Source organism: Camelus ferus, chromosome 15 (assembly GCF_009834535.1).
Source record: "Camelus ferus isolate YT-003-E chromosome 15, BCGSAC_Cfer_1.0, whole genome shotgun sequence".
In the NCBI taxonomy this organism is placed as follows: Eukaryota; Metazoa; Chordata; class Mammalia; order Artiodactyla; family Camelidae; genus Camelus; species Camelus ferus.
In genome coordinates this window covers 53586375-53602505 of record NC_045710.1, presented here as the reverse complement: position 1 = coordinate 53602505, position 16131 = coordinate 53586375, and the positions used below count along the sequence as shown (strand labels likewise).

The window sequence follows — 16131 nt, the reverse complement described above, 5'->3', positions numbered from 1 at the left end:
CCTCAGCATCACAGCAAACTCACGTCCAGGTGAACCGAGCTCCATGGTTGGGGGACGGGACGGGTCCCGACCAAGCCGAGAGGCAGCCGTCCAGAAGCAGGTGGAGGCTGCTGTTAAATAGCTTTAATGGCTGACGCGGGGTCACGAGGGCGGGACGTTCCCTCCCGGGGCTCTTCAGTGCCATCCTCAGAGCCGGTTAGTGCAGGGGGGTAGGGCAGGGGTGGTTCCAGTTTTCTCCCAGGAGGGGTTTGGGGGGTCTCAGCCAGTCCTGGGAGCAAGTCCCTCAGCACCATGGCAGCCACAGCTTAAGAGGGGCTTCTGCTCCCCTTCCCCAGCCCACCCCCAGTCCAACAAAGGGAGGGAGGCCAGGCTGGCCAGTCTGCTCCAAACAGCGCTGTACCTACAGCCAGCCGCACACAGGTCATCTTCTCTTCGGGCCAGATCCTGCTGCCAGCACCTTTCTCACACTGGTGACTGGAGCCACGTGTGGGGTGGGCCTTTGCTGCAGAGGCCTCTGGACCGTGGGGATTGCTGCGGGGGGAGAGGGGCAACCGAGCGAGAAGCCCCAGGGGAGTGGTCTGGGGGGACAGCATCCAGGGAGAATGTTCGAGGTCTCCCCCAGGGCAGGGAATGGATCTGGGCTGGGGCTGGGGCCACTGAAGCAGGCGAGCATGAGTCAGGCAGGGCAGGCCAGTCTGTAAACATTGCTAGCCAGAGTGGGGGTGTCTCCAGTCTTGCACCCTCCCGCTGGGCCAGGATGTCTGTCACCGCTGCGATGTCATCCAGCGGCTCAATAGCTGTGGCACCAGGAAGTGGTTGAGGGGAGGGGGCTAGTCAGCGTTTAGGCCCCAGACCGCCCCAGCCCTGAGCATCACCTGTCACTGTAGGAAAGCAAAGCCTGGATCCCAGCCGAGACTTGTGTTATCCTGCAGGAGCGGCCCCTCATCTGGGCCCCCTGGGGCCACAGATTCTGACAAGTCTACAGGATATGGGGGGCAGGGTGGACAGGGAGATGGGGGTGGGCAGAAGTGGATGAAGAAATCAAGAAAGAAGGAGAACGAAAGCAGAGCCAGGCAAGTGAAGGGTCAGAGGGAGAGACAGGAATCCGCGTGCAGGAAGGAAACAGAAAAGAAGAAATTAGAAGAATCATGTGAAATGAATCTGGGTGTATGGGGTTTTGTTTTGAACTTTGGTGGAGGTGGCGTTAAGAAGAGTTGGAGAAAGAAAGGAATACAGCAGAACTGGTGGGACTTGGGTCTCCAGAGTTCTGCCTTAGCCCAAAGTGTGCTTCCTCTCTGTTTCCATCATCTAGGCTCCTGTGAAGCCCCCAACTCAACTTCCCGTTAGATCCCAGGACGCACTTTCACTCACCCATCTCATGGTACAAGGACCCCTGCTTGGCCAGTACTTGGGGTGGTTTCCGGGGAGCAGAGCTTTCAATTTGCATTATTTCATCACAGCACTGCCTCCACTGACCTGAAGGGAGAGCACTGATGGGGGTGAGTAGGGGAGGATTGTGATGAATTCTAACAGATAACCTAGGACCAACAGTATGGAAGCTGCAGAGATGTATTTCAACAAAACAAAAAAGTTCCTTACTGAGAGATTCCAAGATGAAACGGGATGGACGCCTTATATGCATGCAGTGATTTCCCCACTATTAGAAATGTGCAAGTCCAGACCAGCCACTGGGCAAGGATTTTTTAGATGGAACTCAACTGTCACAGGGGTAACCAGACCAGAATCACAGCATGTTAGATCTGAAAGGAATCTTAGAGATCTTCTAGTCCAGTCTGCTATTTTATAGGCCTGGACAGGGAAGTGATCACTCAGAAGCAGCCCAGTTTGCTGTGGAGAGCAGGGCGCAGAGCACGGTCTCCTTCAATCCAGTGATCCACATCCTTGCTGCTCAAAGTGTGTGTGGTCCACGGACCAGCAGCTTCAGCATCACCTGGGAAACAAAATCTGTATTTTATTGAACAAGACCCCTGCCACCTCCCCCCAGCATGGTTTTAAGGTAATTGCAGAGGTGCAAAAGTAAAGCAGGGACAAGCAAATGCTTCTTCAGCGTCTAGCCTCTACAGGTGTCACGTCAGGGGAACTGCACCTCTTCAGAGAGAGGAAATGGAAAGTCACATGGAAAGGGTGTGGAGGAGTGTCAGAGAATCCACGTGAGAAGGATTGGGACCAAAGATGCCATCAATCTGCTCTGGCCCCCAAGGTCTCTGCTGAAGGGACAGCATGTGGGCTTTACAAGAACCATATCTAGAAGTGGCACAACCCTACATCCCACTGGCCAGGGCCAGGTCATGATTTACATCAAGCGTCTAATGCCTCCCAAGTTGTGTTCTACCAAAGGCTGGTGGTGCCAGAGGAAGCTGGAATGGGGCTAGGAGGTGGCTCTGGACCCAAGGTGCCTGTGTCTGCCCACAGTCTCTGGGCCCCCCCTACGGGGACCCTAACCAGATGCTGTCTCCACAAAGCCCACAACTGCATTTCTAAACAAAGGTCACATTTCATCTCACAGCCCATCTCCCCGGACTGGTGCCTTTAGACTGAGGTTCCCCGCATACCTCAGGAAGACACTGCATAGCTCCCTGCCCCTCTCCAGATGGGAAACAAATGATCCCCTGCTGCTTGCTTTACTATGAGTCAATCGGAAGTTATTTATTTTCTAAAAGTATAAAAACACATACAAAAATGGACTCACTCTTGGCTAGAATGAGATAATACCATTGTAACGAACATCCCTGTGGGCAAGGCCACTGTGGAGAAAGGACTGCTCCCAAACTGTTAGTAATCTTGGTCATCACTATGCCCAGGACTCTAAATTACACATTGACAACAGGCTAAGTTTTATTAAACCAGACTCATAAAAGTAAGGACTGTGCTCCTCCAGGCTGATAAAATATAATTCCAAGGCTCTGAGGAAAATACTTGTATGATGTCAGTCCCAAGGAACTTTTCTCCCCAAGAGTTGATTGGTCACTTTCTGTGGAAGAAAAGAAAGGCAGGAAAGAAGTTAGATACCCCTGCCGTCAGAGGCAGACGGCCACTCCTCACCCCAGACGTGTCGCTGAGGAGACCAGCGTGGTTCTCCCCAAACCTTATTTCTCTTTCCCAGCAACAGAAATGATGGTAATTATACAAAAAAATACTTCCTGAAGTGTTTAGGAAAGATGATCTACAGTGTATTATAGTCTGTACAGAAATGTAACAGTAGTTATAATCTTAAGAGACTAATCCATCCATCAGTTCACAAACTCACAAGCACAGTGAGGGCCTCGGCTCGGGCCTCCCCGCCTGAGGGAGCCGAGCCTGGGCTCCGGCATGTGCTCCAGAAGGAGTTCTCCAGCCTCACATCGGCCTGGTATGAGCTCATCTTTTGGTTTCTGACTTTCAGAGTCCTCTGGGGGTGAAGTGGAGGGTTGGGAAGGAAATGAGAACAGTGAAGGATCTGGATCCTTTAGGCACAGTAGCCCATCTGCTTTCTTCAGGAATTAATTGGTAGCAAGTCCCCTGGCTTGTGAGGCTCTGGGACTTGCAGCACCACTGGTTCCACGGGGGCAATGGGCAGGAAGTGGTGGTGGCTTCCAGGATCTGACTCCTCAAACTGTCAGCTCTTATGCCACACTTGGACATTTCCCAAGTTTATCTGAAAATTTCTAGTGGTATACGATTTACCTACAAGGGGCATAAAACTATCACTTGGGCCTCTGGAACAAAAGCTCAACAATTCCGATGTAGGCATTTCCAGCATGATGTCTGAACTGACTCCTAAGTATGAAATTTGCTTTCACTCCAAATGTCTGCCTGGGAGGTGCCTTCTTTAGATCTGCCTTTTGAGATTTTTAAATTTGAAATCTAGCTGCAGGTGCTTTAATCTTTTAAATTTCAGCAGTGGTACAGTGTGTCATGAGCTTAAGTTCACTCTGCAAATACAGTTAATGCAAACAGGTCAGATGGATTTTTCTCACTTTCTCTTTCCCCTGACAAACCTCACCAATCCTGCTCTAGGAATGACTGACCTTCTTGTACAGCTGGGCTCGCAGCCGGTATGACTTATATTCCGATCTCCTCTTTTCCTCTTCTCTTTTTTTCTGAACTTCTGGAAGCTGCTCATAAATCCTTAGGAATGGCACCAATGGAAAGACAGAAAGCAGTGAGTTCACCTGACCACACAGGCCCACGATCGCTGCTCACCACATTCGCCCTAAGCTCTACTGCCCTCCAGCCACTCAGCCCCTCAGGCAGGCCATGGGCCTGCTGGGTGCCCAGCTTCCTGTTAGGCACGTGGATCCAAAGAACCCTGGGCTGGAGTGCTCACGATCTGGAGAGGGATACAGGGGAATAAAAACACAATAAAATCCTGCTGATAGTGATTATTCTGGGAAAGGAGTGGGACAAAGGAGTGGAGATAAACTTCTTTCATTCTATATGCAAAGATGTATGGCTACAATATAAGATAATGCCTATGTATTGCTATCATTTTTAAACATGGAAAATAATGTGAAAGAAAAATATAATAATGGTCATATCTACAAAATTCTACATAGAGTTACAGGAAAAGAAAAAACTTATTCTGACTGAAGGAGGTCAGGGAAGGTTAAGCCTGAGGTGGGTCTTGAAGACTAGTTAGGAGCAGAAACGGGAGTGAGTGAGTGGGGGTGGGGGTGGGAAGGAGTGTTGGTAAGAACAGAGTCGAGGCTTCCAAAGACCCACGGACCACACTTTGAGAATTGCTTGATTAAAGCATCCCTTTGAATTACCTATAAGGAAAGGGTTTACCAAATGGAAAGTGAAAACAAGATTTCAAGAAGAATGCTTTTATTACTGAAGGTAAATTGTTTTCAAGCACTATGTGGGCTATAAAACTGGTCTTATTAAAGGAAGTCTCTAATGAATCCCTAAAAGGTAACCAACCCTTTACTCAGTTACTCCATGGCAGTCTCACGAGCAATGTATACATATCTCTAATTAATTAATTAATAGCCAATGAATGCAATGGCACAAAATTCAAAAAGTATAAAAAGGTAAAAAATTAGTCTCTCTCCTGCCTCTGCACTCTAGTCACTCAGTTCTTTTTCCCAAAGACAACCACTATCACCAGTTTTTTGGGTGTCCTTCCACAGATAGTCTGTGCATACAAAAATACACCCATCTATGTAAGCACAAGCACTTCTTTTCAAAAACTACAGACAGTAGCAGCATACATATGCTTCTGAAATTTGGTTTATTTTTTAAGCCTAACTTACTATATCTTGGAGACTATCCCCTTATCTATCACTGTATTGGATAAATTTCTAGAAAAAGGACTGCTGAGATAAAGGGTAAGGCCCCAAATAAGTATTTAACTTTATTTCAAAGTAGTTTTTATTTATATTTAAGTTTCTAACAAGGACAAGAGTAAAGCATGCAAATTAGTGGCAATGCTTTGTATCTTTTGTAAATGAATCATCTATACCATGATTGCTCTTTTTCATCTCTTTTTCAGAGCCATAAATGAGAAACTACTTTTAAAATTAATTTTCTCATGATGTTTTAACTACAGCATAATGCCTTTATTCTGAGGCCAAGCCTGAGCTCCTGACCAGTTGGTGGCCTGATTTATCCTTTTATAGTTACTTATTCTTTTGGCCTTACCGTTTAGATCTCTGAATCATTTCCTTCTTTCCAATAGGCCTTTTCTTTTGGGCAGCCAGGAAGCCTAAGCAAGAGAAGAAGCAGTTCTTAGTGGATTGTCTTTTTTTTTTTAATTGAGGTCTAGTGGATTTACAATATTACATTAGTTTCAGGTGTACAACATAGTGGTTTACAATCTTTAAAATTTATACTCCATTTAGTTATTATAAAAATATATTCCCTGTGCTGTACAACATATCCTTGTAGCTTATTTATTTTATACACGGTAGTTTGTACCTCTCAGTCCCTTATCCCTACCTTGTCTCTCCCCACTGGTAACCACTAGTTTGTTCTCTATATCTGTGAGTCTGTTTCTTTTTTGTTATATTTACTGGTTTTATTTTTTCAGATTCCACATGTAAGTGGTGTAATACAGCGTTTGTCTCTGTCTGTCTGACTTATTTCACTTGGCATAATATCCTCCAGGCTGATGCATGTTGTTGCAAAAGGCAAAATTTCATCCTTTTTTTATGGCTGAGCAGCAGTGGTGTCACCCACATCAGCCCCTAAAAACTGAAGGGCCTGCGCCTTGATTTTTCTCTGTGTTTCCATACCAGTCCCTGTGAGCAGAAGGACACTTGCCCTGATTTATTTTTGTGTTTGTTTCAAAGGTACCTGGCATTTGGCAGAGATGTTTTGCAGCTGTACCTTGAGAGATATACAGTGGTCAACTCCCCAGACCGTTTCTGACTTGACCACAAGAATGAGCCTGCACAGATGAGCACAGGTGAGACTGGGATGGGTCTGAAAGTTACCACTGCTTCATTACCATGCTGACAGCTCGGCCCCAGAAGGGTGATTTGTACTCTGCAAGGCACAGTCTGTGCCATGTGCAAAGGACCATGGGAGACTGCGCATGCCCTGGCTGCCCCTGAAAACTCCGCCCCTCTCCTCAAGCCCTAATGACCTATCTGCCTCTTAACCCTTAAATTCCCTTACTCCTCTCCCTTCAGGGAGAAAGTATCTTTGAGCATGAGCTCTCCCTTCTGCACTTCTTGATCAAGGAATAGTTTCTGCTCTGCTATATTGAACCTGGTCTTGTTTAACTGACATTTGTGATTCAGGGCAAAGGACCTACTGAGGGGTCCCCAACCCTTAGGGGATCAGTGACAGTGGGTTACCTCTTCATAAGGAAGGGTGTGTTGCTGAAGAGCTGTGAGAGGCTGCAGCTGCGGCTTTGTGCCCCATCCTGAGCTGGCAGTGCTGGGCGGTGAGCAATGGCCAAGGCCAAGGCTACACCATGATGACTGTGACAGCAGCCTGAGGGCTTCTGAAGATAACAACACCGCAGCACGAACTAGACAGTGCAAATCCAAACACTGACCAGTTTATAAGTAAGCCAGCGGTGAAAGCATCAGGTAGGACTTCATAGTTTTCTCACAGCTTTCATGTGTCATTTTATTGAGATCTTCCATCTAGCAGTAACTGTTAAGAGCACAGACTTCAGTGCCAGCCCACTTAGGTTCAAATCCCAGCTTATAAGGTGTGTAATATTGGGCAAGGTACTTCATCTCTTTTTGCCTCAGTTTTCTCATCTGTGAAACAGGCATATTAATAGTATCCACCTCAGAGAGGTGTTGTAAGCATTAAACAAGAACAGTGTCTGGACAAAACATAAGGGCTATAAAAGTTTATCATTATTGCCACTCTATGAAGTAAGCCAGCCTGGAATCAGCTTCCCCTCACTGTAAACATTATACTTTTGCAATTTACTTGCTCATGATGACAGAGCTGGTTTTTAAAAACACCCCTTTTTTTTGGGTGCACACTGTCATTTTTGAGATGGAGTGACAGGGCAAGAATAAATGGGCTTATTTGGATCATGAAGGTGCTGAGAGTTAAACTGGGCAGATTCTGCTACCAAAAGAGATTTGAGTCTCGGTGAGGAAAGTCACTTTCTGACCATATAACTTGCCTGGCATTGAGCAGTGCTCCCTTGCATGAAGCAGACTTTGCCCTCTCTGCCCAGAAACAGGAAAGTGGACAGGCGGAGCGTACCTCTCTTGGGGAGCAGGGGGTGCACGGGGCCCCGGCAGCCCTGCCATCCCCGCCCAGTGTTGAACAGTGCGTCCCGCTCGCTCTGCAGCATGTTCTGCATCTTCCTCTCCTGGACTATTAACTTCAGGCGCTTTATCCGTTCCCCGGAGCGGGAGATGAAGTCAGGTCTGTGAAGGTGAAGTGATTCCTGAGGAGAAAAAGTCCCCAACTTCATGTTAATGGTGCAGTCTTTTCTCCAAGGGCCCAGAAAACAGTGCCTGTCTAACAGGTCTGGAAAGCCTGTTTGCAAAGTACGGAAGATGTCTAGAGTTGAAGAATGGTCAGACAACTCCCTGCGGGGGAGAGCTCCAGCAGGAAAATCAGAGGGATCAAAGAACTGACTTTGGAATAAGTCAAGAACCAAGACTGTGGCAATTACAAGTCTCCCCAGTGTTGATGGGACAGAGCTCGGCCCACTGTGCTGTTTTAAATTTCCCTTCAAACAAATCCATCATTAAATAACAATTCCTTTAGCTCCCTGGGTACTTGTAAAGAAGAGGCTTGGTGCCTTTAAAACTTCATGTTAAGCAGAAATAGGAGTCATGTAAACGGGGGAACAGATACAAGGCTGAAACAAACATCAGGCCTCTACTGCACTCCACAGTGCAGGTTTCTATCTACAAACCCAGTGAGCAGCTACACAACACCCATCCCTGCCTTGTCCCTAGATACTGAGGGCGACACACTGCTTGTGATGGATAACAGTAAGGCAGCCTTTGATCAATGAGTGTGGAAACAGATGAGCTGTGGAGGTGCTAGAAACAAGGCTCACAGGACTGCACTTCAGAAGGCCAAGTCACAGATTTAACTTTTCTGTATCTTGCCCTTTCTTCCTCCTTAAGCATATGGCTAAAATTAACTCAGTGTCACTGCACCTGCAGGGTCACTCTCACAAATGGCTTCGGTGGCTCTCTGCCCAGGCCTGCTAGTGAGCTGGGGCTGTCCATGGGCTGTCCCTGCCAGTTCTGCTCCCGTAGTGGCTCCCTCCAGGGTTTGGTACTGGTGATGGGTGCAAACCAGGCGACACCAGGGCCGTGAAGCATGGGCAGGTTTTCCTTCTTAGGAACAGACTTCACATTTTCCACAGGAACAAACCATGAAACTCCTACAGGAAATATTTTTAAGAAAGAAAGAAGATTTTTCATTTTTCTCATCAGAGACATGTGCATAATAATACAGTCTCTCAGGGACCCTGCTCTCAAGAGGTCACCAGCATGCCCCGAAGTCTGCTTAACTACAGGTATGACTCCGTAATTGTAGGGCTGGATACAGTCAGCCCCCTGCATCTGTGCATGTGGAACCCTTGGATTCAGAGGGCAGTCTGTACTACGCCACTCTACATAAAGGACTTGAGCATTCATGGATTTTGGCATCCACGAGGGGTCCTGGAACCAATCCCCTGCAGATGTGCAGGGATGACTGTACTTTGAAAATTTGCCAAGATGGTGCTGGGGGACGGTGGGGTCTATACTGAGTCATTTAGAAACAAAGAACCTTAGCATTGCAAGAGACTTGAAATTCACTAGTTTTTCTGCTAGGAAAGTGAGAATCATAAACTGACCTTCACAGCAACTCTGCTTGTTCTTCCTTAACTTTTTGTCTCCAATACAATTGGTAAGGAGCTTTTTCTCTTCTATTTTTTCTTCTGACCAAGAAGTCACATCACTGTCCTCTTCTACTCTAGTCTTGCTCGAACTTGGAGTTGGGAAAGTCATTCCAACATCTCGAGTGTGTTTTCTGACACCATTCACAATCTCCAAGTTACCTGAGGGGAAAAATCACAGATCGTCTCTGGGAGCAGCCTTGAGACTTAGTTGGCAGGTGGAGTCACATAAAGCAAATGAAAACTTTTTAAGGCTTCAAAAATGCAGGCTACTGCCTCCTTTAGGTGGGTGAAGGGGTGTGAGTGAGAGGGGTCAGAGAGAGAAAGAGAGAAGGGGCTCTTACTTCTAAGTCGGTTTAGATATTAGAAGGAAAGAACTACTAATATGGATTTAATGGGAAAAGGATTTCAGTTCTGATCCCATGTGAAAAAGACAGTAAATTGTTACAGTCCTACTGCAGTTACCTAGGTAAGGAAGAGGTTGACAGATGGAAAGACATGACTTGAAGGGAAGATTTTTATCAAGGGGGAAGTTTATTCTTATTTTATAAAATCAAAAGATATAGAAAGTCAAAAAGTGACCTCCTTCCCACTCCTGTTCTCCATTAAGTTTATAACCCCATGATTCCAGATACATTTTTGCACACATTTAAGCATTTCTCTTCCTTCTTTTATTTTTTTAAATACATGTAGTAGCATGCTATATACTGTTCTGTACTTTGCTTTTTCTTTTTAATTATTTATCTTAGCGATCTTGATATATTAGTAGAAAAAGATTCCTCATTCTATGTAGGATTTCATTGCATGGATATAAAATAATGTATTTAACCATTTGGTCATTGATGGACATCTAAGTTGATTTAAATTTTCTGCTTAAACTAAATAATACTTCAGAGGTTAATGCTGTACACGTGTCATTTTGCTCCCATGCGCTGTGTATCTATAGGCTAAATCCCCAAAGTAAAAGTGCTGGGTCAAAGTAATTCTGATAGAAACTGCCAACTTATAAGTACTCCCAACTTATACCCCCACTAGAATGTAGTATTTCCTTACACTCTTGCCCACAAAATTGCTATTCAGCGTAGACTTCGGCAGAAATCTGACAGGTGAAGAACGGTGTCTGAGTATTATTTACATCTTTACTTCTTCTGTTGGGGGTAAGCTTGAGCATCTTATCACAGGTTTAAGAGCCACCTGTATTTCAATGGAAATGTTTAAAGTAACTTACCTGCTTGGACACCCTTGTTTAACATATGTACATTTTGCTTGATGCAAAAGGTAGAGGTCGAGTTCCAGAAACTACTGGTAGAAGATGAAACAGAGTCAGAAGAAATATGGTCTGTCACCTGGAAAAACCAAAGAGATCCTGTTATCATCGCCTGCAGTCAATGGCACAGTTACCCACAAGATAAGAAAACATACAAGTTGCCAAGAGCCCTTTCTAATCCCATTCAAATCGTTGAGATGAAGCTGCCAGGAAGCTTGTGACAATGTGAACACGCTGCTACAGACTGTGCGATAGAGAGGTGAGTGCTACCATAGTTGGATAAGGGTCTGAGCTGTTTTAAGAAGGTAAGACAACAAGAGTGGGTATGTTCCCAGGACTTGAAAAGACTCTGAAGAGGATGCTTGCCAAAGATTAGCCTGTTGGGTCTTCAGGATGGAAGTCTGACTTGATAGCAGCATAAAATTCTGATGAGATAAAGAGGGCAGGAGATAATTAAAGAGAATGAGTGAACTAGAGAATGCTTTCCAATAAGATTAGACATCTTATTCAAGGGTAAATGCCAAAGAGCTGAAAGGTCCCATGACAAGTCCTGAATGAGTGCAGTATTGCAAAAAGCACTTAAAGAGTTGAGCCCAAAAGGTTTTTTTAGTTATGTTCAGAGCAAGTAGAGATTGCTCTACTAAAGGGAGCTGATGGTGGAAAGTTAGTAGATGACAAACATTATCAAAATATAGTTGGACAAATATGACATAAAATAGTATTTCTTGAACTTGTCCATCAGAACATCTTCTGGGAGCGTGTTCTAACCCAGAACAATGAATTGGAATTTCTAGGTGAGGGGCCTGGGCATCTATATTCTGAATAAATGCCAGGTGCTTGTCTACTTAAACAAGCTTGGAAGAGTAAATTGAAGCCCAAGTCAGGAAAGGAAATGGAGAGTATCCGCTTCCCTGAACAAATAAACTATATACGTCAGGGCCTTCAGGGAAACTGCAACAGAATCCTCAAGAGAGGAGCTATGCTAGATGTCTGGGGGTAGGAAGTATTTTAATTTTCAAAAAGATAAGCATTGCAAACTGGTGGGTTTAACCATGATGACCTGTAAAATTCAAGAATGGATCATAAACCTGATAATCTGCAAGCATTTGGAGTGTAAAAAAAAAAAAAAAAGATTAGCAAATTTGAGCCAGGGCTCAGTAAGGCAGGCAGAATGCGCCCTGCCAGGCGAGTCTCGTTTTCCCCAGTAGGCACGGCCACTAATCGCAGACCAGAGGAATGTGCAGCAGAGTGCAACTCTACTACATTAAATAATAAATTTGATAAATATACATTTAATAATCTAATTAATAATTTAATTTGATAAATATACATTTAAATTAAATTTGATAAATACATTAAAATGACATAAATAAAAATACTAAATAATACATAAATAATAAAATAAAAAATAAAATACATTTAAAAAATAAATTTGAATAAAATGAGGGCAAGATGGACTTATACAGGTTGCATGACAATATAAAGTTGGTGGAGTTAGCTTTCCCATATAATGCACATCTGGAAGGACCTAAATGGCCATCAGGATCCCAAATAGTAAGAGGAATGATGGGCAGATGAAACAAGGGAGGATTGTAAAGCCCTATGCACTAGGCAGGAGGAATAGCAACAACTTTGATATAGTAGATAAAGCTGAGTCTGTAGTCCAAAGACTGAAGGCAGTCTCAGACCTGCTTTTACTAGCTGTCTCTACTGAGCAAGCCATAACCTCTGTACCAGTTTCTCCATCTAGAAGAGGGAACACCTGCATTTCTGAAATTACAGAAGTGTTACAAAGAACAAGTGATTTAGACTGCAAATGGTAAAAAACTAATATAGAACGATCACACTATTATGATGTTAAGTCAATATGTATGAGTACAGAAAGGGAGGTGAGGAGAGGTCACTGACCAACAATACACTATACTTTTTCAGATGTTAGAAAAAAAAAAAAAAAGAGGACACACACACGCACATACACACACACAACTGAATCACTAAGCTATACACCAGAAATTAACACAACACTGTAAACCGACTACAATTAAAAAAAGAAAAGGGAAAAAAAAAGAATGCAGTAATTGGGAATAAATTTAACAACAGGCGTGCAAGGCTTGAATACTGAAAGCTACAAAACACTGGTGGGAGAAATTAAAGATCTAAATAAGTTGTGGGACATTCCACATAAGTCATTTAAAAATGGGCAAAAGATCTGAACAGACACTTCACCAAATAAGACAGAAAAGCGGCCAAAAGCGTATGAAATAAGTGACATTATCAGTCATCAGGGAAATGCAAATTAGATTCACAATACCACTTCACACCCACTAGGATGGCTATAAAAATAATAATAATAATAAAAGAAGATGGGCAATACTAAGTGTTGACCAGGCAGTGGAGAAATCGGACACTTCACATATTACTGGTGGGAATGTAAAATAGTACAGCCACTTGGGAAAACCTTTGCTATTTTCTTAAAAACTAGACAAAACCTTACCATATGATTCACCAATTCTACTCCTGTATATATCCCAAAGAAATGACAACATATGCAAATGCAAACACAGAAACTTATGTAAATGTTCATAGCAGCATTATTCATATTATCAAAAAAAAAAAAAGAAACAATCGAAGTGTCCAACAACTGGCAATTGGATAAACAAAATGTGCTATAGCCATACAATGGAATTCTAACCAGCAATAAAAAGGAGCTACTGATACATACTATAAAATGGATAACCTTGAAAACATCGTGCTAAGCAAAAGCAGCAAGGTGCGAAAGACTGGATATTCCATGCCTTTATTTACACGAGATGTCCAGAAGAGGAAGGCAGACTGGAGGTTGTCTGGGGCTGGGAATGAGGACTGATTGCCAACAGGTACAAGGGGCTTTCCGAGGTGCCAGAAATGCTGTAAAACTGGATTGTGGTGATGATTGCACAACTTTGTAAATTTACTAAAAATAACTGAATTCTACACATAAAATGGATGAATTTTATGGTATGCAAATTATACTTCAGTAAAGCTGTTTTAAAAATCACTGTAAAGACATGCAAGAACTAGTAACAGTGCTGTACACCAGAAATTGATAACAGCATTGTGAACTGACTATAATTCAATAAAAAAAAAAAAACAACAAAACCTAGTAACAGTGAACAGCTCTGGAATGGAAAGATGAGTGCCTGGGTAACAGAAGAGAGGACACTCTTTATCAAAGACTCTTTCATACATTTAAAATTTTGTAACAGGTGATCTTATTACCAGTTTAAGAAGTGAGAATAAAGAAAACAAAAACATAGGGAAGAGTGCAGCAATGAGGTTTAATAGCTCAGGTGAGTTCAACAGGAGTAAAACATACTTTAGGCCACAGACAGGTTTGGCTTTCAGAAAGGAAGAGGAGACATCTGCTGTGTCAAGTGCTCTCACCATCTGAAGCACAGCATGCTTAGTGCAAAGGGACATGTTTAAAAACAGGAAATCAACAAACTTAGCAGACCCAGATGCTGCCAACTTAGGAAAAGGGAGCAGGAAGTATGACCTGTGAGGAATGGTTCACAGACTGTGGACCTGAGTGAAAATAGTTCAGGGAAGGGAGTGGGGACCTGAGATGTAGATGATTAGATCTATTTTCTGTGCCTTGAGAGAGCAGAACTGGAGACAGAGCCAGGAAATCTAATGCAGACAGAATGTGGATCTTTGTAAGTTTTTAAAACCTTTGCTGACCAGAACCTCAGACAAACGAAAGAGCTGCTGATGAGCAGCAAATGAGTGATGGAGCTGTCGAAGCAGAGGCTGAAGCACCTCGTGGGGCGGAGGCAGCATAAGTGTTGATGGTTTCTTCCAAGAACAAGTCTGAGAACCTCTTGCACTTTCAAAGTACACAACCAATCATGGTCTGCACCACTGGGTGTGAAAGCACATAGGTTTACATCTGATTAAATGAGGAGTCTTGATGTGTGTGTTTCTGTTTCTAGTTCAAATCTCTCTTGCTGATTTAAGTTCACTCCTGCCTATGAAACATTTAAAAATAGAAAACAGTCTGAAATCCTTTCTCAACAAAATATTTAGTTAGCCTTCTAAGATGGTGAAAATCAAAAGGACAGACAAAAACAAGTGTTTTCAAGGATGTGGAATAATGAGAACCTTCATTCATTGCTGCTGGGAATGCAGAATGGTACCAATACTTTGGATAACTGTCTGGTAGTTCCTCAAATGGTTAAACATAGTTACCGTATGATCCAGGGAATATACACTCCTCGACACATGCCCAGAAGAAATATAAACTAGGTCTACACAAAAGCTTATATACGAATGTTCATACAGTTTTGTTAATAGTAGTCAAGAAATGGAAGTCTCAATGTCTGTTAAATGATAGACAGATGAAGTAAAGATAAGTAAAATGTGTGTATTCATACAATGGAATGTTATTTGGTCATAAAAAATGAATTACATGCTACAGTGTAGATGAACTTTGAAAACACTATGAAGCGAAAGAAGCCAGTCACAAAAGATCACGTTATTGTATGATTCCATTTACATGAAACGTCTAGAATAAACAAATCTATAGACACAGAAAGTAGATTAGTAACCACAGCCTCGGGCAAAGGCAGGGGTGGGAGGTTAGGAGAAATGAGGACTGCTCATGTGTATATGGTGTTTACAGTAGGTGTTGAAAATGTTTTAAAATTAAATTGGGGCGATGGTTGCTCAACTCTGTTAATATACTAAAACCCACTAAACTGTATACTTTAAATAGGTGAATTTTATGGTATGTGAAAGATCTCAAGAAAGCTATAAAAATGTGTTTACTTGTATGTATGAAAACTGAAATACATGTGGATTATAAAGCCTTGTTTGGAGAAAAAAAATCTTCTCATGCTCTATGGTCTTATAGCTCCTGTTACTGAATCAGGGATATGAGAACAATGGAAGGTGACCAACAGTGTTATTTTCATGCAACAATGGACAGTCCTAACAAAAATGTGGGTGGTGGATATTACAGGTATGGTGTAGCACTACACACACATTGTGGCTAGAGCCAAGTGCAAACTGTCAGAATCATGCAATCATGCCATGCTGACTTCCACACTCACAATAATCGCAATGCACAGGCCTGCATCGTGTCTGACAATTTGTGCTGATGACCCACCACAGGATAGAATATCATTTTTGCTGAATTCACTTACTGATGCTCTCAGTAAACAATCCACAACAATCCACTTTCCTTAGTCCATGGGAGAGTCTCAGGCATCTCCTCTAATCATCTCAACAACCCTCAGGGCCTGGGGTGTGGATCAGCCCACTCAGTTCTCTGCCATGGGGCCTACACATAAAAATGTAAGTGACTACAAGTCAACTGACATTATCGGCTACCATGGTTTAAGCTTTCTGTTGCAGAGAGTCTTGAAAGGACACATGTGCTGGCGGGCTTCTTCCATTTCATTATGGCGAGAATGAACTCACCTGCTCATGCCGTGTTACACACTGGATAAAGGAAGTCACAGCCACCATCTGAGAGAGATTTCAGGCTTTCTGTAGTACTTTT

The 16131-nt window shown here is 43.3% G+C and overlaps 1 protein-coding gene across 3 annotated transcripts in view; it reads right to left on the bottom strand.

The window, feature by feature from the left end:
• Positions 1 to 108: 108 nt before the first annotated feature.
• ALMS1 (ALMS1 centrosome and basal body associated protein) overlaps positions 109 to 16131 on the bottom strand; it is a 139946-nt gene continuing 123923 nt past the window's right edge. For all 3 annotated transcript variants that reach the window (XM_032497834.1, XM_032497835.1, XM_032497836.1), the window contains exons 18-25: positions 10551 to 10668; positions 9281 to 9484; positions 8595 to 8824; positions 7681 to 7867; positions 5644 to 5707; positions 4029 to 4128; positions 1372 to 2992; positions 109 to 797 (exon numbers count right to left, since the gene is read on the bottom strand). In XM_032497834.1, the coding sequence (XP_032353725.1) occupies positions 2948 to 2992; positions 4029 to 4128; positions 5644 to 5707; positions 7681 to 7867; positions 8595 to 8824; positions 9281 to 9484; positions 10551 to 10668 (948 nt within the window). In that variant the 3' untranslated portion in view covers positions 109 to 797; positions 1372 to 2947. The remainder of the gene's footprint in view (positions 798 to 1371; positions 2993 to 4028; positions 4129 to 5643; positions 5708 to 7680; positions 7868 to 8594; positions 8825 to 9280; positions 9485 to 10550; positions 10669 to 16131) is intronic.